Source organism: Astyanax mexicanus, chromosome 11, assembly GCF_023375975.1.
Source record: "Astyanax mexicanus isolate ESR-SI-001 chromosome 11, AstMex3_surface, whole genome shotgun sequence".
In the NCBI taxonomy this organism is placed as follows: Eukaryota; Metazoa; Chordata; class Actinopteri; order Characiformes; family Acestrorhamphidae; genus Astyanax; species Astyanax mexicanus.
In genome coordinates, this window is record NC_064418.1 from 41,692,930 (window position 1) to 41,718,219 (window position 25,290).

Genomic DNA, 25,290 nt, shown 5'->3' on the forward strand with positions numbered 1-25,290 from the left:
AGTTTAAACTGCTCCCATAATATCGGGTCCGACTAAGGAAATAATTACTAAACCCTTCCCGTGGAGTATATTCTATTATACAATACTTTTTGTGTTTTTCTACCTCACATTCTCACACTGGTTAACAATACATATTGCATTATGTTGGGTACATTAGTACAGATACATTAAATATTGTATTGCTTAAATATTACAGCTGTTCACTGCAGTAAATACAAATCGCACTATAAGCGCCCCTTTGTAAAGTTAAAAAGAATTGCACTCTCCACCTGTAGGGGGAGCCTAGAAGCAAGAAATATTAATTCTCACATATAACTCCTTTCTCTTTTATGGGGGGGTCCTTTGTGATTTTATTACCGTCTGGATTAACAATGTATGCGTTTTTCTCAGACATACAGACTGAATTACCTACTGTTTTTTGCTGGTAATTTTATTCCTGTCTGGACTCACATCTCTGAGTTTCGTCACCTCACATTTAATAAAATAGCTATTTGTCCACTGCCACGCACCATAATTACACTTTGGTAGTGCATTACCACAGAGATCCACGTAAACACAACAGTGAGTGGAAATGGAGGAGCTACTGAACGCGATGTCGTGACAGAGAAAGCCTAAAAACTCACTGGTCCTCCTGTTTTTTCAATTGCAGTCCGGATACAAGAGTTTGATCACTGAGTAGAGGTGTGAAATATTTTTCACAGACGTCCCCCTAAGAAACTAATCCAGTCCGAATAGGGCTAAAGTAACATTTGTGCCAAAAGTCATGACACAGAAATTACCCACACAACTTCGGAACTTTAATGCCCTATTCATTAGGTACCCACTTATCAGGCCTCACTCCAACTTTAATAAATCATATCGCCTTGTCATGAGCATGCTGGCCAGTGTTCAGCCTCACTCATGAGACAAAACCTCACAACTTGCATTGGTGTGGGTGAAACACTTCATGATCAATCAGTGTAACATGCAATTCAATGTCTTTTGGCATTTCAGTGTATTTTAACATTTTATCAGATAATTATAATTTCATTTATATAATCAAAACTTTCTACCTGCTGTATTATTAAAGTTACAGTCAAAGAGAAAAACCACATCAATTTTTTACTCACTCTACTGCTCGCTCTATCCCTCTCTCTCTCTCTCTCTCTCTCTCTCTCTCTTAAATAGAAGGGACCAGGTGTGTCTGATAGGGTTCGGAATGCAAAAGGAAATTGAAAGTCACATTTGAGAGATAAAAACATTTGTCACAATTTCCCCTTTGTGCGTTTTCATTTTCCCGGATTTGTTTCATGGTTTGGTAAAGCTGTTTAAAAGTACTCTGCATTGTAAGAACTATCTTTATCTCCAGCATCATTCAGAGACATTCCTTTGATGTGTGTGCTGAGGTCATATGAGGTCAAGTGCCTCAAAGAGTGCCTTCATGAGAGATCACATGCCCCCGCTGCAGGCTTCACTGAGCAGAGTGCAGTAACTAGAGCAGTTACTGAGTTACACAGCAGCAGCAGTCAGGAGCTCAGCCTCAGAGGTAAGATGTTGGCTATGGAGAGTATAATGCTGGGTTTTTAAATCACAGATGTCTGAATATAAAAACTGACCTTGTACTGATGAGAAATGGATTATAAATCCCCCTGGTAGCTCACTGAAAGCAGTGAGAACAGAAAATCACTGAACTGAACATGATATTTCCATACATACATATGTTGAATGGATAACCTTGATGTAATATGTATGACAAATGAAGATATCTGCTGAGTCAATAAATGAAGTGGGTTCCATTTACATACACAATGTCTGATGAGATGCATTAAGCATATAAAAAGAATATGGCGCACTTTCCAAAGCAATAAACTCAACTCAAATTAATTCAAGTGTTCTTGTTAACATGATATATGATATGAATTATGATCAATAGATAATATATAGGGGTAGGGGGGGCTCAATAGTTAAAGCACTAGGCTGTTAATAACATGATTGTGGGTTTAATACCCATATTCAGCAAGCTACCAATGGTAGGCCCTTAAGCAAAGCTCTTAACAATCTCGTATCGTAGCGTATTGGTCATACAAATGAAACAGTCTAAAGAAGCATTGTGGTGATGTCACCAAAAAAGGTCCTGCCTCCCAATGACGTCAGGTCCAGGCAATGGTGTCGCAAAACATCTGTGACTTTTCATTTATTCGTGAAAAAAAAAAGATAGTTTAAAACATTTTAAAGTGAGCTCCATTCGTGAGGGTTGATTTTTTTCAGGAAGGATACATCAGTTGCGCCCTCAAAATCAGTCCAAACATGATGCATATCTTAGTTGTATATAAAGCATCCTTCTATGATGTGCAAAGACAATTGTGGTGATTTTTTAATTGCCATACAACAAAACTGTGAATGCCATCTGTTGTACAACCTGTTAACAGGAAGTTTGAAAAAATTACCACTTACTTATATTAAAAAAAGGACTAAATAAGCAAACTTTCATCACCAGACAGGCCTTTGCCCATAGACTACAGTTGGAGTAAGAGGAAAAACTGTGTAAAGCTGATTTTTTTTACATTCTATTCAGAGGCTACAACACAATGACCCCACTCATCCTTTCAGAACTGAAAAAAACATGCTGTGGTCAGAAGAATCCAGTGTTTTTATTTATTAAGTGTACAACTGCGTGGCTCCAGTTTGAACTCACTCTTGCAGGCTTTTAGGGTGGTTTATGAGGAGGCAGAAGAAGGTGAAATCTATCAGCAGAGCTCAGTCACAGTGCAGAGCTTTGCCTGGGTGCCCTTCAGCAAGGTACTTAAGACCAAATAGCTTTAAAGCTTCTGCAGAACGGAGACCGCTTTCCCACTGTAAAGGAGATCAACTGGTTTCAGCGTGACGGCTCCGGCAAAATGGATTTAAAAAAACATACATAACTTTACTTTCAACAAGCCTGTGAAGATTGAGATTTAGAGGCTCTGAATCTTCTTATACATTCAACAGAGAGAGAGAGAGCGAGAGAGAGAGAAAGAGCGAAATTGTATATACAGAATGATAAAGGAAAAGATAAAAGAGAAGGAAAAAAAGAATAGAAAAAGCAGATAAATGAAAATGGGGGAGGAGAGAAGAAAAGAGTCCTACAAAGGAGAGAGATACAATATTTGAGATACAGAAAGATGAGAAAGAAAAGAACAAGAGAGGCAAACAGAGAAGATAGCAAACAGAAAGACAGAGAGAGGGGGGGCAGAGAGCAACAAAAGAAAAGAAGCAAAAAAATAGAGTTTTGACTCTCCAAAACACAATGTTCTAGAGGCCCTTCTCCCTTTTTAAAAGTAGAGGTTATTACCCTTATTACCAACCTTACATTAAAATCAAACTTGTACCTTTTTTGCTGTTGTACTTTTTCATCAGGAGCTACCTGTAGGTGCTCTGACGATATCCTAAAATGGTTGAAGATCTCTTTTCTCATCTTGTGGTCTGTTCTTGGGCTGAACTTCTTATGACAGTTTGATCTGGTCATGTTGGCAGTAGTTTCAAATTTAACTGTTAAACTTTTTTTATTTAGTGGGCAGATGAAAAAAAAAACACCTTGTGCCATTAAAATAGCAAAGGAGCTTAGGAATACAGTATATCTACGCTGGTGGGTGTGGTAGCCTGGAAGTGAGGTGTGTTCAGGGAAATTCTGGCATATTGCTATCTTGGCGGTGGAAAACACAGGTGTGCCACTGACTGATTTAAACTTGACCACAGTCAACCATCAGACATTCATTACTGACTTGGCTACACAGGTGCACCATTTTTACATCAACAGAAAACAAAATAAAACAACATTGCTTTCCCCATAAATGATCTGCTCGTGCACCTTTACAGCATGAATGCATCTGTAATAGATCGCTAAAATAGTGCCCTCATACTTATCTGCATCTACAACCTCCTACAAAAGCCTCAAAGAGCTCTGGATGTTAAATAGTAATTCAGTACCAGTCAAAAGGTTAACACACCCTAAATTCAGTGGGTTTTTTATTGCGATAAAATGTTCTGTATTGCAGATTAATGCTAAAGTAATCCAAAACTATGAAGAGAAATTTATTGTGTAAAGTTTTAATCTATATTATGGCGAGAACTAATCAACTAGGTAAAGAAAAAAAGAAAAACCTTATGGTTACCTTGTTCTATGACTTTTATTCTGTTCTATGTCCCATGGAATGCTGTACAGACCTGTACTGCAAGAGCAGGTGGTCAAGGCCAGGGAAAAAGAGTGAGATGCAGGAGAAAGAGATGAGAGAGAAAAGAGAAAGGGAGCAAAAAGATGCAAAAAGAGTGTGACAGAGGGCAGGAGAGAATTGCAAGAGAGATGTGACAGACAAAAGATAAGTAAGAGGGATTCAAAAGAGGAAGAGAGGGAAGTGAGAGGGATGCAAGATTTAAGAGAGGGAGTAATGCAAAAAAAGAGAGAGTATAAGAGATGGAAGAGAAGATGATAGAGACTGTAAAAAGGGAGATGGGAGAGAGAGAAAGTGAGGGAGCATTAAAAGAGATGATAGAGAGAACAAGAAATGGAAAACAAGAGATGTAAAAGCAGATGACAGAAGATGGGAGAAAGAGATGCAACAGATGCTAGATGGTGATAGACAGACGAGAGAGAGAAAGAGAAGCAAGAGAGACACAGGAAAAGATGATGCTTCCATTTACTCACAGCGCTGAAAGAGTGTGTGTGAACTGATTAGATGACTCATCCCTCATACCTTTGAGTGTGTGTACCCTCACTAGCAGCATCCGTCTACCACCAAATCCATTAACATACACTGGTTGAACTCTGCTCCCATTTCCATCAGTGTGTTTGTGGTGCAGGTGAGGCCAAAACACATATCATCTCATTCAGAGCAGGAGGTGTGGGATGTGAGAAGAGGGGTATTAAAATGTTAGCGACGAGGTGATAAGGTGTGCTAATGCTGAATTGTGTGGCTCTGGATGATTTTTATCTGGGGAAAGCTGCTACTGGGGGGGGGGGGGCGGGGGGGACGGGGGCGGTGATGAGCTTTTTCTATCTGTCTCCTGATCACACTCTCCACAATCTCCTGTGTGTGTTTGCGACGCCGAGTTCTGGAAATCGATGTAATTACTCACATTCAGGACAAAACCAGTAGATCCACATGAAACTGCTTTTGTTGGAAAGACTGAACTCGCCATTTTTCAACCGCCTTCATCACAGAACAGCTGATACACTCTGCAGCAAGTGTGTTAGTGTGTATGCAGTGTTTCTGCTACGTGTATATGCAAATATACAGCTCTGGAACAAATTAAGAGACCACTTCAGTTTCTGAATCAGTTTCTCTGATTTTGATGTTTGAGTAAAATGAACATTGCTGTTTTATTCTATAAACTACAGACAACATTTCTCCCAAACTCCAAATAAAAATATTGTCATTTAAAGCATTTATTTGCAGAAAAATGCAGACCTTCTCAAATAATGCAAAGAAAATAAGTTCATATTCATAAAGTTTTAAGAGTTCAGAAATCTATATTTGGTGGAATAACTTTGTTTTTTAATCACAGTTTTCATGCATCTTGGCATGTTCTCCTCCACCAGTCTTACACACTGCTTTTGGATAACTTTATGCCACTCCTGGTGCAAACATTCCAGCAGTTCAGTGTGGTTTGATGGCTTGTGATCATCCATCTTCCTCTTGATTATATTCCAGAGTTTTTGGGTTTGGTAAAATCAAAGAAACTCATCATTTTTATGTGCTCTCTTATTTTTTCCAGAGCTGTATATTGCTACTGCATTAAAAGTGCAAAAAATTACATTTACAAAACTCTGCATAGGGATTTTAATTCAATGCTGCAGGATTGTGGACACATGATGATGCCCAAACCATTTCTATCTCTACACACCTAGCAAGAAGAGAAGAAAGAAAAGTGAACTAAGCTAGCTAATATTAATTTAGATAGGTGTTACAGCTCAAAGAAAATTTGCAATGTAACATAAAGTCGTCACACACCCAAGAGGGCATGTTTCATCCAAAAACTTAAATATTCAATGTTCAATAAACTTAAATATTACATTTTGTGCACCCTAATTGAAATAAAAATGCAAAGCATGCCAGTATTTAGGTTGGATATGGGTTTCATCTGCTTTTTGGAAGAAAGGACAGAAGTACAGACATGTGGGTGAGTGTCCCAGTGCTCAGAAGCTCAGGACACTAAAAGCCTTATCTCACATAGTCTAGAGGGAGGAACAGAGATTAAGTGGGTATAAGCGGACCAGAGCATACCTGAGGGTAAAGAGGAATGCAGGAGTGCAGAGATGTAAAAGGTTGCCAGGTCTTGCAGGGCTAGAAGGAGAACCTTTTAATAAGGTACAACTTTCTCTATATCTTTATTATCCCCCCCCCCCCCCCCCCCACAAAAAAAAAAAAAAAATCCAATTGCGTACACACTACAATCTGAGAAATCTGATTGGAATTAACTTCCTGTAAACAGATGCCCTTGGACAACTCAAGGCGTCTAAAACACTGAGAAACATGATTCAAGATTCAAAAAGGCCAAGTGATTGCACATGAATGAAATATGTTGCATCAACACAGCTGCTTTCATTTAGTTGTATTGTTTTGGCAGGAACTGTGTTCATGCAACATGTTATTTATGAGCAACCACTTCACACATTTTATTCATTTGAATTCAAAGCTCCACCTTATTCATTATACCAGGGCAGTGTTATTTGCAGAGCAGCTGCAGATATAGAAGATAAATGTATCCAGAGGGTTATTTGGAGATTGGTTGGAAACAGCCAACAAACACACAAAAAAGCTATCCAATATACTGTACACTGCCAAACCAGATATCACGGGATATGGGACTGGTATCATGTCCCATGACTAATGCCATGTCCATGCAAAGGCCCATGGAAGCTAAAGAACGCAGCACTGACCTACAGGATGTGTTTCTGGGGCCTTCTGCATTGAGTGGGTGTGATTTCTGGCAGAACCATTTGTCTGTTTGTATGGGCAATTCACAACCCTATCCACTTTGGATGGTAATGCCTTCTATGATATATTCCCAGTACACACATGGCACTGTGGATTAAAGAATGTTAAATGTCTGCACATCTTCGGAAATGGAACATTCCCTCCATCTGGCATCTACTATCAGGACTCGAGCTGCCTTGCCATGAGCACACTGGCCAGTGTACAACCTCACACACAAAATAAAACCTTACAACTTATACAACTTATAAGTGTGAACATTCTTAAACCTTAAAAACAAGCTTCTGTTTTTACCCCATTTTTATTCCCAATTTACACAGCCAATTTCCCAACCCACTCATTAGGACTCCCCCTATCACTAGTAATGCCCCAACACCTAGCACATGAAGACTAGCACATTCCTCCTCCGACACATGTGAAGTTAGCCAACGCCTCTTTTTGAACCACTGAATAGCATCACAGCACCCTTGGAGGAACGCGCAGCAACTCGGTTCTAATACATCAGCTCACAGACGCCTAGTGCTAAATGACATCACCCTTTAGACTGATGTGGGGAGAGAGTGCCATCTAGCCACCCAGAGAGAGCAAAGCCAACTGTGCTCTCTCAGGGCTCTGGCAGCTGATGGCAAGCTGCATAAACAGGATTCGAACCGGTGATCTCCTTATCATGGTGGCAGCACTCGGAGCCCACAAACAAGCTTCTTTATAAAATCAAGCCCAACGTGGTTCTTATGTGGCATTGCTTAAAGTAACAATTGAAGCACATTTATTCTTAAGAGTGTCCATTACCGTTACAGTTAAACAATTACATTTACAAATACAAAAAAGGCATTACACCAACCAGCCATAACTTTAAACCTGCCTGCTGAGTACTATACAGTATATTGTGTAGGTCCTCTATGTGCTGCCAAAGTACATAGCTCTGATCCATTGAGCTCTTTGCTTCACAAGACCTCTGGGGTATCCTGTATTATCTGGTACCAAGAGGTTAGCAGCAGATCCTGTAAAGCCCTGTTGGCTGTGAGGTGGGACCTCCCTGGATCACATTGATGAGCTTGGGGCCCCTGTGACCCTGTTATCTTTTTACCATTTATCCTACCTTGAAGCACTTTCGGTAGATACGGAACACTGCATGCTGGGAACATCCCACTAGGCCTGCCACTTTGCAGCTATTCGGACCCGGTCATCTAGCCATTACAATATGACTCTGAGTGGCGTGTCAAAGTCACTCAGATTCTTAGGCTCGGCCATTTTTCTAGATTCAAGCGCATCAACTACAAAGAACTGAATGTTCTCTCACCCTTTGACAGGGGTCACTTTAGCCAAGTTATTGATGTTATTCACTTCACCGCTCAGTAGTTTATGTAAGTTTATGGCTGATCAGTGTATATCCAGACGCTTGGCATCTTGCAAACTCATGCTAATGTAGTTTCTGACACTGTATGACTTCCTCTTATCTACTAAAATGAATTAAGCTTTGTGAAAGAGATGCACTTCACAGTCCTACTGCAGAAAACCTGCATCATTCGTGCCGCTCCTGTGAGCAATCTGAATGTTTCTCTTACTCCACTCCAGCCTGCAGTCACATAATGGCTAACTTATATCCAACACTTTACACAGTCTGTTCACAAATAATTGCTTTTCATTCACAGACATGCTGTGGCCATCTGACTGTAAAAAAGAAACTGTTGCAAAAGCTCAGAATATCATGGCAACATGACGCATTAACATCTTTTAGTTTTGACATAAATTGAATTAGTTTGTCGTTCTTAACCAAGATAGATTTTGCATGTTCAAACTATACTAACTTACTAAATTTTGTTCAGGCTGTTCAGACAGCTGTTTTACTTGCAGAAAAATAAATCTTAACTTCAATGAAACAATAAAATTGTTAAATAAAGTAAAATATTAAAGCAACGTGATGCATTATATTTCTTTGGCTAAACCAAAACATCAAAAATTTGCTACCTTACACCCCATCAACAGTCTATTTTCACGCCTTGCATGCATGCCATTAAAATAGCATCCGAGTTTAGGTGTATATCTACACCAATGGGCGTGGTGGTCTAGAAATTAGGTGTGTTCAGGTAAATTTCAGCTGTGATAATTCACGCCACCTTGCCATGGGCACGGTGTTTGGACAAACTGTCACAGTTTCTGGATCTCTCAACGCTGTGGGAGGGCGGAGGTGTGCTATTCATCAAAGTTAAGTACTTTTTATCATGTTTTACTACACCAAAAGTCCATTTTACACCGGAGTTCTCCTTTAATCCCTGCCTGGCAAATTGACCCATTTAGTTTACTACCAATAAATGATTGAAAGTGACAGAAAGTGATGCTTTTCCTTATATAGTCTCTTATACTGTATGACTTTCCCTCTTCTCTTAAAAAAATGAATAAAGCTCTGTATTAGAGGTCTTCATCACAGCCCAGCTCATTCCTGCAAAAACCTGCATCATTTGTGCCGCTCCTGTGAGCAACCTAAATGTTTCACTTACTCCACTCCAGCCTGAAGTCTAGCTAGCGTACATTCAATATTTGATCCAGTCTGTTCAATAATTATTGATTTTCTGCTGAAAAAATATAGCATTCACAGTCATATAGGCTATCTACAGCTGTAGCCATTCTGCGATTTAAAAGCTCCAGGATAGTGCAGTGGATAGAGAACAATCTACTCTGTAACTTTATGCTGATTTCTAAAATATAATAATCACATTAATTTACCTTTCATGTTTGGCTTTAATATTTTAAGATCTGTGAATTTAAAAGTGTAAAAAACTTGAAATATCAGTATTTCAAATGTCATATTAAATAAACATGCTAATTTACCCACAGAGCCTGTTTTTTCATGACTGAAGGCAAGAAAACACTTGAGTGTGAAAGAGTGTGATGAATATTAAATTACTGAATTAACTACGATGTTATTTAAAATTCTTTTAAAGCATTATTAAACAAAAATTGTATTTCTTCCTCTTGTCTCCCCCTACAGTAGAAAAGTGGAATGTGCACTTTAAAACACCCTTCAAAAAGTACACACCTTTCACAAGCATTTCTGGACAAGCTGAGAGTTACAGAACTGTCACTGAAAGTAACACAAAAAGTCAGATTTCTCTCCTGAAAACTGCTTATTTGCGTAAGTAAAGTGCTTCTGTTTATTTACAGTAAACTCAGATTTCCAGTATTTGCTTAAAAATGCTAATGCTGCTGCACCCAGCCTTAGTAAGGATGTACTTCAGCGGAGTGGCTTTACTGCTCCTTAATACCTGACTGGTAGAATTCATACGCAAGGTGATAAGCCGGATTATTGTAAGGTGCACTGTTGATTTTTGAGAAAAGTAAAGCATTTTAAATGCACCTCATAGTCTTAAAAATATGGTAACTTGAAGTGTCATGCAGGCCTTGCAAGATTTTTTTGCAAGATCTTGTTACACAGACACATGCTAAACATTGAGCAGCAACAACAGTACTGCTACTCTCCATATTAAAGTTAGAAGTGGAGTACCAAAAATGATTTTAAAGCTACTATTTTAGCTCCATATTTTTCTGCAGCTTAGCTTGTTTCTGGAAGATGCTTTTAACTATGCTTTTGTGATAAAAAAGAATATGTGTGTGTAAGTGCATGTATGCGTGGGAAATTGTGGGCTTGTTTGTGTGTGTGTGTGTGTGTGTGTGTGTGTGTGTGTGTGTGTGTGTGTGTGTGTGTGTGTGTGTGTGTTTGTGTGAGTGTGTGTGTGTGTGTGTGTGTGTGTGTGTGTGTGTGTGTGTGTTGGGGGATTATTCTGGCTGGGAAAAGTTCTGCACTATTATGTCTATGCTGTTGCTGCTGGAAGTGAATGCCTTAGTGCGCAAACATGAGTCGGCTTTTCTAAAGAAAACTAGAGCCTCTGAAGGTAATGACAGGGAGAGAAAGCCTGAAAGCAAACAGAGAGAACGAGACCATAAGACAATTATAAGATGAAAAGTCCGGGCCTGTCGTCTTCTGTCACTTACAAGCACTTATCAGTAGTAAAAAGTTTGCAGACACCAGATTGTCCAACCCCTTTTCACAAATTCTTCTTCTTAAAAAGAGATTTAATAGGGAGTTTTCCCAACTTTGCTGCAGTACAAATATTTGGGTGAGAATTGTGAGGATCTGATGGCCACAAAAACATTAATGAGGTAAGGAACTAATGTTAAAATAATGTTTTTGATTCCAAAAGTCCCTTCAATCCACCACAAATCGTTTGAATGGAGCCATCACTTCAGAGAATGCAGATTCAGTGTCTAGTTCTAGGTAAGACATAGGTAATAAGCTAATAAAACACAATGGTACCATATTTTAAATTCACCTGTATATAGAACTGATAGTGAAAGGTAAAAAAAAAAGATTTTTGGTCACATTTTTACAGTGTCAAAGTGTGAGAAGTACACAAAATACTTTTTTATTTTCTATTTATATACACTGATCTGCCAAATGTCATAGGACTGGTATCTACTGGAAGCTAAAGAACACTGCTCTGACCTGCAGTGTTCCCACTTTTTCACTCACTCACTTTTTAACTCACTACTTATACAGGTGTGGGTGTGTCCACTGAGGAAACATTTTACTGTAAATTTACATTTTCATGTAGCTCATGACTTTTGTCATGTAATGTTAAATTAAATAGGTATATAATAATATAATAGTATTTAATATAATAATAAATAGTTTTTTGTGTGGTTAATATATAAGCATACAATAATGTTTCACTCATTGATATGATAGAAAATTAGAAATATTGTGCTGTTATATTGTGCTGTACTGTTATATAATATATTTATTGAAATCTCCTATTAGATATAGGAATATATAAGATATATAAAAGTTTATATAAGATTTTGGTCATGTTCTACAGCCCTAGAAGGTATAGGTATGTCAGATAGTATATAGCATCATACTAGAATAACCTGATGCTTTTTCTATGTCCTGAATTTTACTGTGGTAAAGTTCTTGTTAATCTTTATGGATGCAGGAATACGGGAAAGTTTCATGATAAATGTGGGAGGTTATATATATATATATATATATATATATATTCCTTTTTAACAGCACCTATCTGTGTTAAACTAATCCCATTTGCATTTATATCTGAGAGTGTGTGTGTGTGTGTACATAGTGTCATTGCTTGTTTTGTTAGTGTGTAAAGGGATTGATATTGTGTACACACTGTATATGCATACAGATTCCGTTCTTGCTTGCAGCTTGTGTTACGATTGGTTACCTGCTGGAGGATTTGCTCCCACTCTGCATGTTGATTGGCTGCTGGAGGTCCTGATGTCATTCTCCATTGCAGGTCCTCTTTCAATTGGCAGACTGGAAGTACCGTGGCCGATCTAAATGCATCACGCTCCTGCTCCAAATGCAGCTCTACACACACACACATACATACATACATACATAGTCGTCAAACACTCCATTGCACATTATACAAATGACTTAATAACATGCACAAACACATCAGTGCACACCAATGATTCATGCAACTTATGCAAACCCACAAGCACATACAATGCACACACTTCATCCACAGCCTGTATTTGAAAGTGCCATTATTTTACATTTTTCTTGTATTTTATTTATTTCCCCAGAGCCTGCTTGTAGCATTTTATGTGTTCATGCACCAAAACAAATCAGAATTTAAATGTACATTAGAGTTTAATGTTTTTGTTTTTGCCTTATTATCCCTTAAAATTAAACAGGCTGTTTTTCTTAAATTGCATTTAGGACTCTTAAATTTGATTTTACCAAATTGAAAACCTCTGGAATATATGAATATAATCAAGAGGAGAATGGATGATCACAAGCTATCAAACCAAGCTGAACTGCTTGATTTTTTGCACCAGGAGTAAAGGCATAAAGTTATCCAAAAGCAGTGTGTAAAACTGGTGGAGGAGAACATGCCAAGATGCATGAAAAATGTGATTAAAAACCAGGGTTATTCCACCAAATATTGATTTCTAAATTTTTAAAGCTTTTTGAATATGAACTTGTTTTTTTTGTTTTGCACTATTTGAGGTCTGAAAGCTCTGCATCTGTTTTGTTATTTCAGCCATTTCTCATTTTCTGCAAATAAATGATCTTAATGACACTATTTGTATTTAGAATTTGGGAGGAATGTTGTCTGTAATTTATAGAATGAAACAACAATGTTCATTTCATCCAAACATATACCTATAAATAGCAAAATCAGAGACACTGATTGTGAACCTGAAGTGGTGTATATGGAAATTATTTCTGTTCTGATTGGCTACTCTGTGCTGTATCTCATTCAAAAAGCATTCTAGGCTATAACACCTCTCATAACTGCAGTGTAAATGGGCAGAGCTAAACTGTTTTATGTTGATGTACTGTATATAAAATATTTTTTATGAAGTTTATGACATTCAATTTTATTTTTTTTTTTAGATTTTTGTGGGACTTTGTGTGACAATTCCACAGTTTAAAAACGCTTAATTGCTTTATTGTGGTAGCAATAGTTCCATTGATCCACCATTAAAACCTTTGTGCACAAAATTTAAATAATGTGCTGGAGTAGGTTGTTGAATAGTGCTGTTTGTCTGTATAGTTTAAACTGTTTATCAGATCATATTTGACTAAATGACTATTCTCGACTACTGCTATGTAATTTCTTCATACATTATTATGTATTGTTTTAATGCATTGTTACACCTCTAATTATAATATAAAAATATCATGAATTCAACAAATCACATTATTATGAAATGAATACCATAGTCCAGTAGCTCACTCATGACATCTCTGGCATCTCCATCCTCCCGATGCTCCAGTCTGCTTCTAACCAGGAAGCTCCTGACATCTGTCTCTGCTTTCTCTCTGAAACGATTCAAACAACCATCAGGAACTGCGTGCACAGTGCCACACACACCCCAGGCTTCCTCTCAGCTTAGTCACCAGCCCGGCGTGTGGTGAATGTACATATTGTGGTTGTAGAGGCTGCAATCTCTCAGTGTTTTTTCAGTGTCTGAAAGCCTCTGTTATAGCCTGCCAGTCGCTGGGGCTCCTGACTGGGGCTGTAAAGAAGCCGTAACAAAAGGGCTGCGTTTGAGCAATTATGCTGCCACTAAGAGAACTTTCTTTGGTCAGTAAAAGGAGACAGCGATAGCACTTTTTCCAAGTGCTTGACCTGATATTCCTCTATACATTTTACTGTACTGACTACTTTCAAAACACCAAATTTCTAATTTTTTCCATTTTCTCCACAATTTACACGGCCAATTACCCAACCCACTCATTAGGCCTCCCCCTATCACTAGTGATGCCCCAACACACCAGGAGGGTGAAGACTAACACATGCCTCCTCCGATACATGTGCAGTCAGCCACTGCTTCTTTTCTGATTGCTGCTGATGCACAGTGCACTTTGAGGACAGTGCAGCGACTCAGTTTTGATACATCAGCTCACAGATGCCTCGTGCTGCAGACATCACTCATTTGGAGTGATAAAGAGAAAAAGCACCATATACCCACTCAGAGAGAGCAAGGCCAATTTTGCTCTAGAAATCTTTGTATGGTGCAATTAAATATTATTTCCCACTAGAACTTCCAAACAAAGATATTCTATAAAATGAAGATTTTACACTTTTAACTAAGGCTCACTGACTAAATTGTAATTATTATTTGAATTTGAGGAAAGTGTGTACTTTTCGTTTTACAGTCTTGCTTTTTAAGGCTGCCATGTTTGGTCTGCTAGAAATAAAATGAAAAACAAAGCAAAGAATTCATTTTGGAACATGTTAATACATAGTTAAGATTGAATGCAATGTTTATAATAGAAATTAATTACATAAATATTACTTATTATATTCAAATAAGATGCCCTTTAAATGTAAATTTGCATGTATACCTGACAAACCTCAAATATTTTTTTCTCTTAATTGAAATGAACTTAATAATGCTGCATAAAAGTATCAGAGCTCAAAAACGAACCAAATCCATAAATGAAGACTACTAGCAAAAAGTGAAGCTAAAAAAGGCTAAAAATGTAATACTAGGAGTGTGTGGTCTGCGGCAGACTGAACATTGAGAAGACAATGAGAAGACAATGAGACACTTCATCTGAAAAATTGAGAAAACTAAAAAAATAATAAGTATGATGTAAAAGTTTATTTTTCATTTTTACCCCTGAGACCACCATATAAAGGAATTTATTGTGTTTCATTCTGAGTCAAAATAACAGGGTTGTATGTAGATTTGTTAAAAAAAAAGTCTTTATTTTTTTATTTTTTTGTTGCCACAACTAAAGAATAATATTTAGAATATACAGGCTATACCACAGTAAATATATATTGCATAAATGCATTTTTAGTACCTAATAAAAGTATATAAAAGTTACAGACAGCTCTAGATCTGAGCAGTTCACAACAGTTTCTGTATTACTAATTAACAGCTAAATAAGCAAAATATATATCTTTTCATCTCTTCTTCCTCTTCCCATTTACTCCTATCCATTTCCATCCATGACCAAAGTTTAACCATTTAGCTGTGCATCCAATCCACTTCAGGAAATGCACTTTCCTAGTTCATTTAAAAACTCATTACCCAGACGATAGTCACTATAAACTAATAAATTAATATGTAAGTTATGTAGTAATGTGAGCGACACACTGAATTGTGAGTCCTTCAGAGTCTAAAGGGTTTAAGTGGGTGTGTTAGAGAAGAGGCAATACAGCAAAATGTGCAGTGCAGGAGGACTGGAGGAGCAGGCCTCGGATATGCTGCAATAGAGCAACCAGCAAACTTATCTGCTGCTGCACGCTGCATGATAGTGCTAATGAATTGGATGCCATGGTTCGTGGGAGGATGTGTGTGTGTGTGTGTGTGAGTGCACGTTCATAGCGTTAGCTCGTTACTGAATCCCACATGTATGCACCCCATTAACCTTGCCTGACTCACACATGCTCATTACCCCAAAGCTATGGCTGCCCTTCTCAATCATACGCCACTATAGACCTGCAGGGGGCTTTCTCTCTTACTCGCTCTCTATTGCTCCCGTACACATTTACCGCCCATCAAAAGTTTGGATACACTTCGTTTTTCAAAGTTAATAAAAAAAAGCATCGATTATGGGAAGCTTTATACCCCTCTAGCCCACATCTGGGATTATCGAAAATTATGTATTCATGTGTATCTGCTCTATAGTCCTATTCTAATGGCAGTAGAGCTTAAATTGGGTTCAAAAATCCAGCCAGACCTGGCCTGAGTCTGTGCTGAGTCTTTTTTGTTCATAGAACATTAAAACTGAGCTTTTAAAAATCGTTTTCAGGCTGTTTGAATGAGCAAAATCCATTTAGAATGATGTTAATTGACATTGCAAAACTGAAGAAGCATAGACCTATTATTTAAGAACAATGTTTATTAAGAACTGATCTCCCCATCTACTCTAATATAATATAATACAATAATATATGTCAAAGAATATAAAATACTTTCAGAACAAGCATTTAGCCTATAGCACAATAGGATAGCACAAAAACACAAATATAACACAATATAACACAAAAAACAATAAGGCTATGCACTGCACACCAAGACCAGGAACAATTACATAATTTACAATTACTTTCAGTTATCAGTTTTGAAACTCTTGACAGTATTAATTTTAATTTACTATTTTATTATTATTATTATATATCAGCAGAACATAAAATATTAGAAAACTATGAAGTAAATTGGCTCTATCTCTAGCTATTATATATTTATCCTAAGCTTTATTTAAAGTTCTTTCATAAAATGGCAGCTCACTGGTGCAGACTTTTATCCAACTTCCAACCCAACACCAAGAGATTAAATACCACTCCATCAGTGGAACCACCACTAAACTAAATCCCATTTCTATAAACAAACACATATAACATGCAAAACCCTCACAAACAACATAAACCCTCCTAATAACCCCAAACAGAGCATGCTGGGAGTGAAACAAAACAAGGAGGCAGATCCTGTGAGACAGAATACACTGTGGGGAGCTGAAACAGCACCTGATTTGTTAACCCTGGATTGTTTAACACTAAGGGTTGTCAGCTAACTCCCAGGGAGTTAAAATATGTTTACACTGTAATCTGAACACTAAGAATTGTACTGTGTACTAAGATATGTCAGTTAATTAAGTTAAACATAAAGAACCAGGCCAGCATATCAAATCATCCTGCTGCATAAATACCCCAAGGCACATCATCTAAACTCTATGAACCTCAGTATATAAAAAAGAAAAAGCTGGGCCTGAAAGGATAATGCACCATGGTGAAGAAATTCAAAATGGTACCACCTGGAGCTTTTTCTTTCATGAGTGTGTGTCCTTATCTCTTATCTTCTTCCTCTTCCCTGAACGCCTATCCTCCTTCACTGCTTTATCTATTCTCCCTCTCCACTACCTCCTCTTACCCACCTCCCTCCTCCGCTATGTACATTTTTTCTTTCTCTCTCTATCTCTCACTCTCTCCGCCTCATCCCAGCTTTTCTTCTCCTCCGGCGAGAAAAATGCAATCAGCGGCCTTGCCTCATCTATCTCGCCCCGTTTTGCCTGAGTGGCCAGAGCGCAGCTCCAGATCTGCAGGAGAATAAAGTATCTGACTGGCTCATGATGACGAGCCTGGGGGCTTTAACAGGACATTTTAGAGTGTCACCTTCCTGTGAATTACTCCTCCTGCAGTTCGCAGCTACTCTCAAACCACAACTCCCAAGATCCACCACTGTGGGGTTTACATTTGCAGTCTGAATCCCTGAAACTGACTGATGGATGGAAAAGCAAAAAGTTAATAACCCATTTTATTAGCTTATTTTTTGTCTCAGAAAAGTTTTGCAATGGAGTTAATGAAAGATAACATAGTTAACAGGTAGTTCAAGCTTTGTGTTAAATGCATTATATTATTAAAGGTGAACCACAATACATTCAACCAAATTGTATTTTCTTGGCATCGTCAAATAGTGGCAATAATGTTAATGTTATAAACCTGCAATTGGTCAGGTCTAGGTTCAGTAACAGTATGTGCTGAAAGAATGAGGTCAGCTGACTACCTGAATATACTGAATATAGACCAGGTTTTTCCATCAATGGATTTATTTTCCCTGATGATATGGGCATATTCTAAGATGACAATGTCAGGATTCATGGGGCTGGAATTGTGAAAGAGTTCAGGGTTCAGGGAGCATGAGATCATCATTTTCACACATGGATTGAGAGAGAGTTCACCACAGAGTCCAGACCTTAACCTCATTGAGAATCGTTGGGATGTGCTGGATGGAGAAGACTTGGTTCAGCGGTCAGACTCTACCATCATCAATGCTGCTGCAAGATCTTGGTGAAAAATTTATGCAAAACTGGATTGAAATAAATCTTGTGACACTGCAGAAGCTTACTGAAATAATGCCACAGTGAATGTGTGCTGCAATCAAAACTAAAGGTGGTCCAATGAAATATTAGAGTGTGTAATCTTTTTTTTGGTGGCAGCTTTTTTTTGGGTAGGCTGTATATGTTAGTTATGTGAGCCTATTGCCTGTGTTGTAAACCAGCAGAGCGATATAATTTTTATTTCCACAGCCCCATCATAAGAGAAAATCAGTGTGTTTCATTCTGAAATGTGAAATGCATGCAAATAAATAAATCAAAAGATCTTTATGAATGCTTTAGGCTATATATTACGTTATCAAAAGAGTTGGAAAAGTTGGATATACACTTCCATAAGCACATGATTCTGTGAACTCATAAAGAAAACTCTGCATACCATACATTTTCTCCAGTTTCAACACTGGAGATATACTTAGGAAAGCATTAGTACTGTATATCGGATGTATTTCTGTATCCAGTGTAGCTTGAACTTTCTGCTCCAGCGAACTGAATGATCCCAGAGATAAGAAGCTGAGATTTATTACCTTCATCCTTGCAACACATCACACTCAGGGTCAGCATGTAAGCAGGACAGAATGGAAATGAATGTCTGAGGGTAACTGACCACTAGGGGCACCACTCTACACCAGTTTATAATGGTAAATCCACATTACTTTAATTGTTTTCATTGCAACCAAACTGTTGTTTTGCCTATACTTAAAAAAACTAAATATATGCTACTTCGGCTATGTCCATCTATGTGTCACTTGCAACAAGCATGTCAAATATAAAGCAAAGTGACCAAAGTAAGATGATCCATCACCATGGCTTCATAGTTATAAAACCCTTTATATTTACCACTCCAACCCTTGCAGATAGGTTTGTGATCACTTAAACAAATTAGAATAAGTAAATAACAGAGTGATTTGCCTGCAGTCTGATTATAGCCGTTCATATGTGGTACTAGATCAGATATGTTTTTGATTTGTGGACATGCAAAAATAAATGTAAACAGTCAGATAGGATGTCCAGTGGTTTATTTCAAATTGGCTTCCACTGGTTGTATTACCGTATTTTATGGCCTATAAGGCGCCCTATTAATGAACGTCTATTGTATGGTCTATTTTCATACATAAGACGCACCAAATTATAAGGCGCATTTTAAGTGATACTAGTAAGGAACAAGGGTGTTGCCATTTTTCCCTTCTAATTCAGCAGGTCTTACTGCTGGGGGGGGGGGGGGGGGGGCTGCTGTGGGGTCCTTCCTTCAACAGACTGTAATTCTTAAAAAAAAAAAAAAATTCTTTCAAAGTCAAACGAGTGCTGAATGTTAATCTACACAGGTTTTTCTCCTGAAAAGCAGTTTATTTGGGTGAATAAAGCGCTTCTGCTTATTTACAGCAAGCTTAGATTTCCAGTATTTTAGTACGGTAAGCAGCAGTACTAGCCGCGGTTAGCAGCACCTGGTAAGCCAGGGAGCTATCAGCTAGCGGTCTGTCCCACATAGCTTGTTTTAACACGGTAAACACGCCGGCTATAGTCTTGATATACTCAACTCTGAACAGCGAAAGAGCTAGCACTGCCGTTAGCGGTTAATGCTAATACTGCTCCAGCCTCAGTGCTGGAGAAACTTCACTGAAACTTCTGTATAATAGTGTACTTTAATGGAGTGGCTTTACTGCTTCTTAATACCTGACTGGTAGAATTCATACATAAGGTGCACCACATTATATTGATATATAAGTACATATTATAGTGCAAAAAATAAGATATGTTGCTCTGGATAAGAGTGTCTGCAAAATTAATAAAGATATAATCATACACATTGTTAACAGCAGGTGTACATGGTCAGTTTATTACCTGGCTTTGTCCAGTCTGTGGTTCTCAGAGGTCCACACCTGTCTGTGTTGGTGCAGCAGGCAGGTCTGTTTCCTCTCCTGAACTGCACGCAGAGTCTGCTGCACCTGAGATAAAGCACACAGAAATGAACTATAACATCACTCTACAACAACTACTCCTCAACCCCATTCATGTCCAATATCCATTTATCACCCCACCCCACCAACCTAATCAGACTCCCCCAGAGGAGGGCTCCTGAGTGGAGCAGCTATTCAAGCAGTGGCCCTATTAGTCTCTCTGAGACTCTCAGGAGGTTGCAGGTTCAATATCCTGGCTGAGAAAAAAAAACAGTTTCCCTCTGGTTATGGAAAACATATTTGGCATGCTCCGACCCTGATCAAATTCTACCACCTGCTCAGCCTCAAAATCTGTACCAACTCCAGACATCATCTCAGGACACACAAAGTTCATCCAGACAGATTTATGAAAAACACCTCAGCTGGATTCACATCTGTTCACCAGCCCAAGCACCTGCATGCAGGTATGATCTGCCTGTAGGTGAAGGACATATTGTAATATTAACCCATGAGCCTAAAAGGTGGAAGTGCTTCACTGCTGGCTAAAGAATAGATCTAAGAAACATTAAACATTTAGCTTTACTGTTTCATATCACTGTATTTGTCCTCAAGCAATCTATGACTGTGCTTCTGGCTGTTCCCCACCTGAAGTCCTGCAGGACCACAGAAATGCAGTTTTACTAGTTTGGCCAAAAATAATACCTGGGCAACTTCACTCTTATCTCAAATGTAGTCAATCAGATAACATATATTCAGTGCCCAGTGGCCTCAGAATGTTTTGTGTTGTTGTGTAACATCTAGTAGAATTGCCTATATCACTTCTGTTGTGTTGTGGTTGTATTTGCAGCGCGTGTTTCTATTTGCAGCGCGTTTTTCTATTTGCTGCGCCTGTGTTGTAATTTTGATGGATGTGTTTTGTGCTTTTGCAGCGCTTTTCAATTTGCACTGCGTTGGGCTTTCTCGGCCACCGTACTATATAGTCAAGGAAGGGTATTACAAGCCAAAGACAAGTCTAATACACTAGAGTTTTTAGTGTGTAACCAAACAGAAACTGAACTACATATTAAGAATAGTCTCCTCTTGAAGAACTTCACCTGCTTCTAGCCTCACCTCCTCCACCCACACACATATATTTTTAGTCTGAAACCACACATTATCACAATACTGGGTTAGGAAAGCTCATGATAATCAGATTAAGGGCACAACATTTTTTTTTGAACAACTTTTTGTTTATTGAAAAGATGAGCAGTGGGACAGGTCAGTACAGTGGATCATGTGAGACACAAATACAGTCAATATACACAGTATTACAACGATAGAAAATTAAACATAATTATGCTGAACTGAGATTCAATATAGGAAAAAAAAACAAAAAAAAAATATATATATATATATTATTGTAGTTTAAAAAGAAGAAACCTGTTACAAAAAAATTCTAAAATGGTTAATAATATCTGACCATATATTAATGGTTTTACCTGAAGCGCCCTAGTGCATGAACGTTCATGAATAGCAATTGACAGAGTATTGGAAATCCAAGTACGGAATAAGGGAAGAGTGGGGTTAAACCAGAACTGTAAAATATATACATATATATATATATATATATATATATATATATATATATATATATATATATATATATATATATATATATATATATATATATATATATATATATATATGTATATATTTTGCAACATTTTTTGATTAAAAAACAACAGTAGTGTTTAGGACCCATTCAATATAGCAGAATCTTTTTTAGTACAATATAAAACCTTTTTATTTTTGCTTAGACGGTATACTGTATTTATGGACATAACCTTTGTCAATAAATACTGAGTGTGGTACAGCGACTATTTTGTGTTAGAGATGTAATAGTACTTTGCACTCAACTGTCACTTCCAAAGAGACACATGGTTGCTGTGCACAGGTAATCTTACACTTAAGCTGATTAGTGTATCAAATTTAAAATAAAATAAAGATAAAGAAACAATGCACATGCAATGTTAATTTATTTTGATGGGGGAGGTGTTGCTTTTTTTTTTATCTTAGTAAGAACTTGAGGCGAAACGAGAAGCATGTATGCATTGTGTGAGATGTGTTCTGATATTTATATCAAATAGGATTTTTAAAATTCTATTATGTGTATAAGCTTTAGTCTGGTGGGCCAGTGGCACAATGGATAACATGTTTGTGTATGAATCACAAGATTCTAGGTTTTACTCCTAGGTCACTTTGTAACCTCAGCTAGTAAATGAATAGGATTTAATGTAATATATGTATATGTATGTATAAATTATAGTTTTTTTTACATATAAATATAGCATTTTTTTTTCAGAAGAGCAGTTTGCACAAGCCCCCACCACACTGCAGCACTGTAAACTCAGCTTTATCTGATATTAGTACAGCTGTTTTAGTGCTTTACTGGTCTCAACAGTGTGTTACTCGTCTCTCCTATGTAGAGTACCAAGGGTTTTGCATATCGTCTTTCAGTTGAAGCAAGCAGCCCCATACACAAACACACAAACACACACACACAAACACACACATACACAAACATGCACGAGCACAAGCAGGGAGGAACTATGAGCGATGACATCACTACAACTCCCAGATGTTCTCTGATCTGATAAAGAGTCTGACTGTACACACAAGGTCATGACCCCACGTCCGCAACACCCCGGCCACCAGGGAGGTGGGTGACAGTCAGTAGATGAAAGATAAAATGTTTTATCAGAGGAAAGGGAGTGAAAAAGCCCACTGCTGTTACTGTAACGCTTCACACAGACATATACAAGCAGATTACACAGAAAACACAGAGCTTAGCTTCTCACAGGGATTTTAGGACCTTTGTTTCTGAACCGTTTCTGTCTTTCTTCCTCAGAATTCAGCGTGTGTGAACCTGTCAGCGGTTACATGTGCAAGTGACAGTAAGACGTACATATTACAGAGAATGTGAGTGTGTGTCGTGTGTGTGTGTGTGTGTGTGTGGGAGCTCATTCAACACTGCTAGCTCCACCTTTATGTGTTTACTGTGTTTGCTGTTACGTAAGAAGAGAATGCTTGAACACAGAAATAAGAACATTCAAGAGGTGTAAAGGATGGGAAATACCCACACACACACTCTGACAGACACACTGACAGAGAAAAATACAGCTCTGGATAAAAATAAGATGCCACTTAAAAATGACAAGTTTCCTTGATTTTATCTAATTGAAAACCTCTGGAATATAATCAAGAGGAAGATGAATGATCACAAGCCATCAAACCAAGCTGAACTGATTGAATTTTTGCACCAGGAGTAAAGGCATAAAGTCATCCAAAAGCAGTGTGTGAGACTGGTGGAGGAAAACATGCCAAGATGCATGAAAACTGTGATTAAAAACCAGGGTTATTCCACCAAATATTGATTTCTGAACTCTTAAAACATTATGAATATGAACTTGTTTTCTTTGCATTATTTGAGGTCTGAAAGCTCTGCATTTTTTTGTTATTTCAGCATTTCTCATTTTCTGCAAATAAATGCTCTAAATGACTATATTTTTATTTGGAATTTGGCAGAAACGTTGTCCATAGTTTATAGAATAAAACAACAATGTTCATTTTACTCAAATATATACATATAAATAGCAAAATCAGATAAACTGACTCTGAGCTTTTTCTTCCCAGAGCTGTATATTTATATTCTTATCTAAGAACATACATACACTATTGCATGCCAAATACTGTACATCGTTCTTTACCGCTAAATGCATATGCTAAACTGACATGCCAAAAGTCATAGAATGGCAGTATTCATAGGGACATTTAATTTCACATACACACACACACACACACACACACACACACACACACACACACACACACACACAGTTACTCAAAGAGTGTCTCCAGTCGAGGGAACATGTTGAACACAGCGAGGAAATCTGTAATTAATCTACTCTTGTAATTTCCACGGTAAAAAAACACAGAACACAAAAGACAGAGGCGTACGCGTGTGTGTTTTTGTTTTTGGCGTGTGCGGGGGCTGCTCGCTGCACACCCTGGCGTGGAGGGAGTTTGCTGGGGTCACTGAGTCAGATAATTGTACATATCTCCGTTCAGCAGGCTCCCAATTACTGCATGTGGGAACAGCCTGTGGGTGAACGAGGACAGGGACAATGAGCCAGCCCTGTGCTAACAGCTAACAAATCTACCACGGTTCATTTACGATTGCTATACATACTGGCTTCCTCTATTCAAACACTTTACCACACTGATGGCACTAGATTCTCCAGCACATGTAGAGCTCACATAGTCCTCTGGCTGAAACTGAATGAATTAGCTAGAACTAGAAATGACAAACACATAATACACAGTTATAAAAATAAGGAAAACTCCATTAAATCCTCATGGATCTTTCGTAACATTTTTTTAAACAAATGTTAATTTGAGCTTTATTTGAACAATAATGAGAGGTGGCAGTAATATAACCTAATACATTAAAACTAAAGACATATCTCTTTGTTTTACAAACTGTTTGTAAAACGTAATCAATAGAAATGTAATGTGGTACGAAAAAAATAAGGACACTCACATTTATTAAAACTTGTTAAAATGTGTAAATGTGTAAATTTAGAAAAAGGCACAGCACATCAGCTGCAGATGATTAGATGATCAGTTAATTAGAACAGGTCTTAGGCCTTCATAAATAATTTAAAAGCATCTAGGATAATTTCAAATCAGCCAGTGAACAATCAGATTTAGACAGATTAATCTTTAGTCTTGTGAAAACAGTTTTCATGTGTCATTTTTCAGTCATTTTTTACATGACTGTAGAAGACAAAATCTTTGTAACATTTTAATATTATTGGGTGGTTTGAGTCATTTTTCCCACTTCTCTTTACCCCCTTAACCTCCATCAGCATCACCAGTCAGATCCTCCCACATCTTCACTCAAACTGTGGTCAGGCACTCTGATGGAGAACTCTTGACTTGATTTCCAGGCAAGACTATAATCTAGAGATGGCATCAATCTAATACCTAGTATTAGAGAAATGGGAAATATGATACAAATCTG

At 37.8% G+C, this 25,290-nt stretch overlaps 1 protein-coding gene across 3 annotated transcripts in view; it reads right to left on the minus strand.

Annotated features, from left to right (window-relative positions):
* LOC103025319 (coiled-coil domain-containing protein 148) overlaps positions 1-25,290 on the minus strand; it is a 112,969-nt gene that overhangs the window by 67,661 nt on the left and 20,018 nt on the right. For all 3 annotated transcript variants that reach the window (XM_022680135.2, XM_022680137.2, XM_022680136.2), the window contains 3 exons: positions 20,173-20,276; positions 13,700-13,803; positions 12,191-12,336 (listed from right to left, as the gene is read on the minus strand). In XM_022680135.2, the coding sequence (XP_022535856.2) occupies positions 12,191-12,336; positions 13,700-13,803; positions 20,173-20,276 (354 nt within the window). The remainder of the gene's footprint in view (positions 1-12,190; positions 12,337-13,699; positions 13,804-20,172; positions 20,277-25,290) is intronic.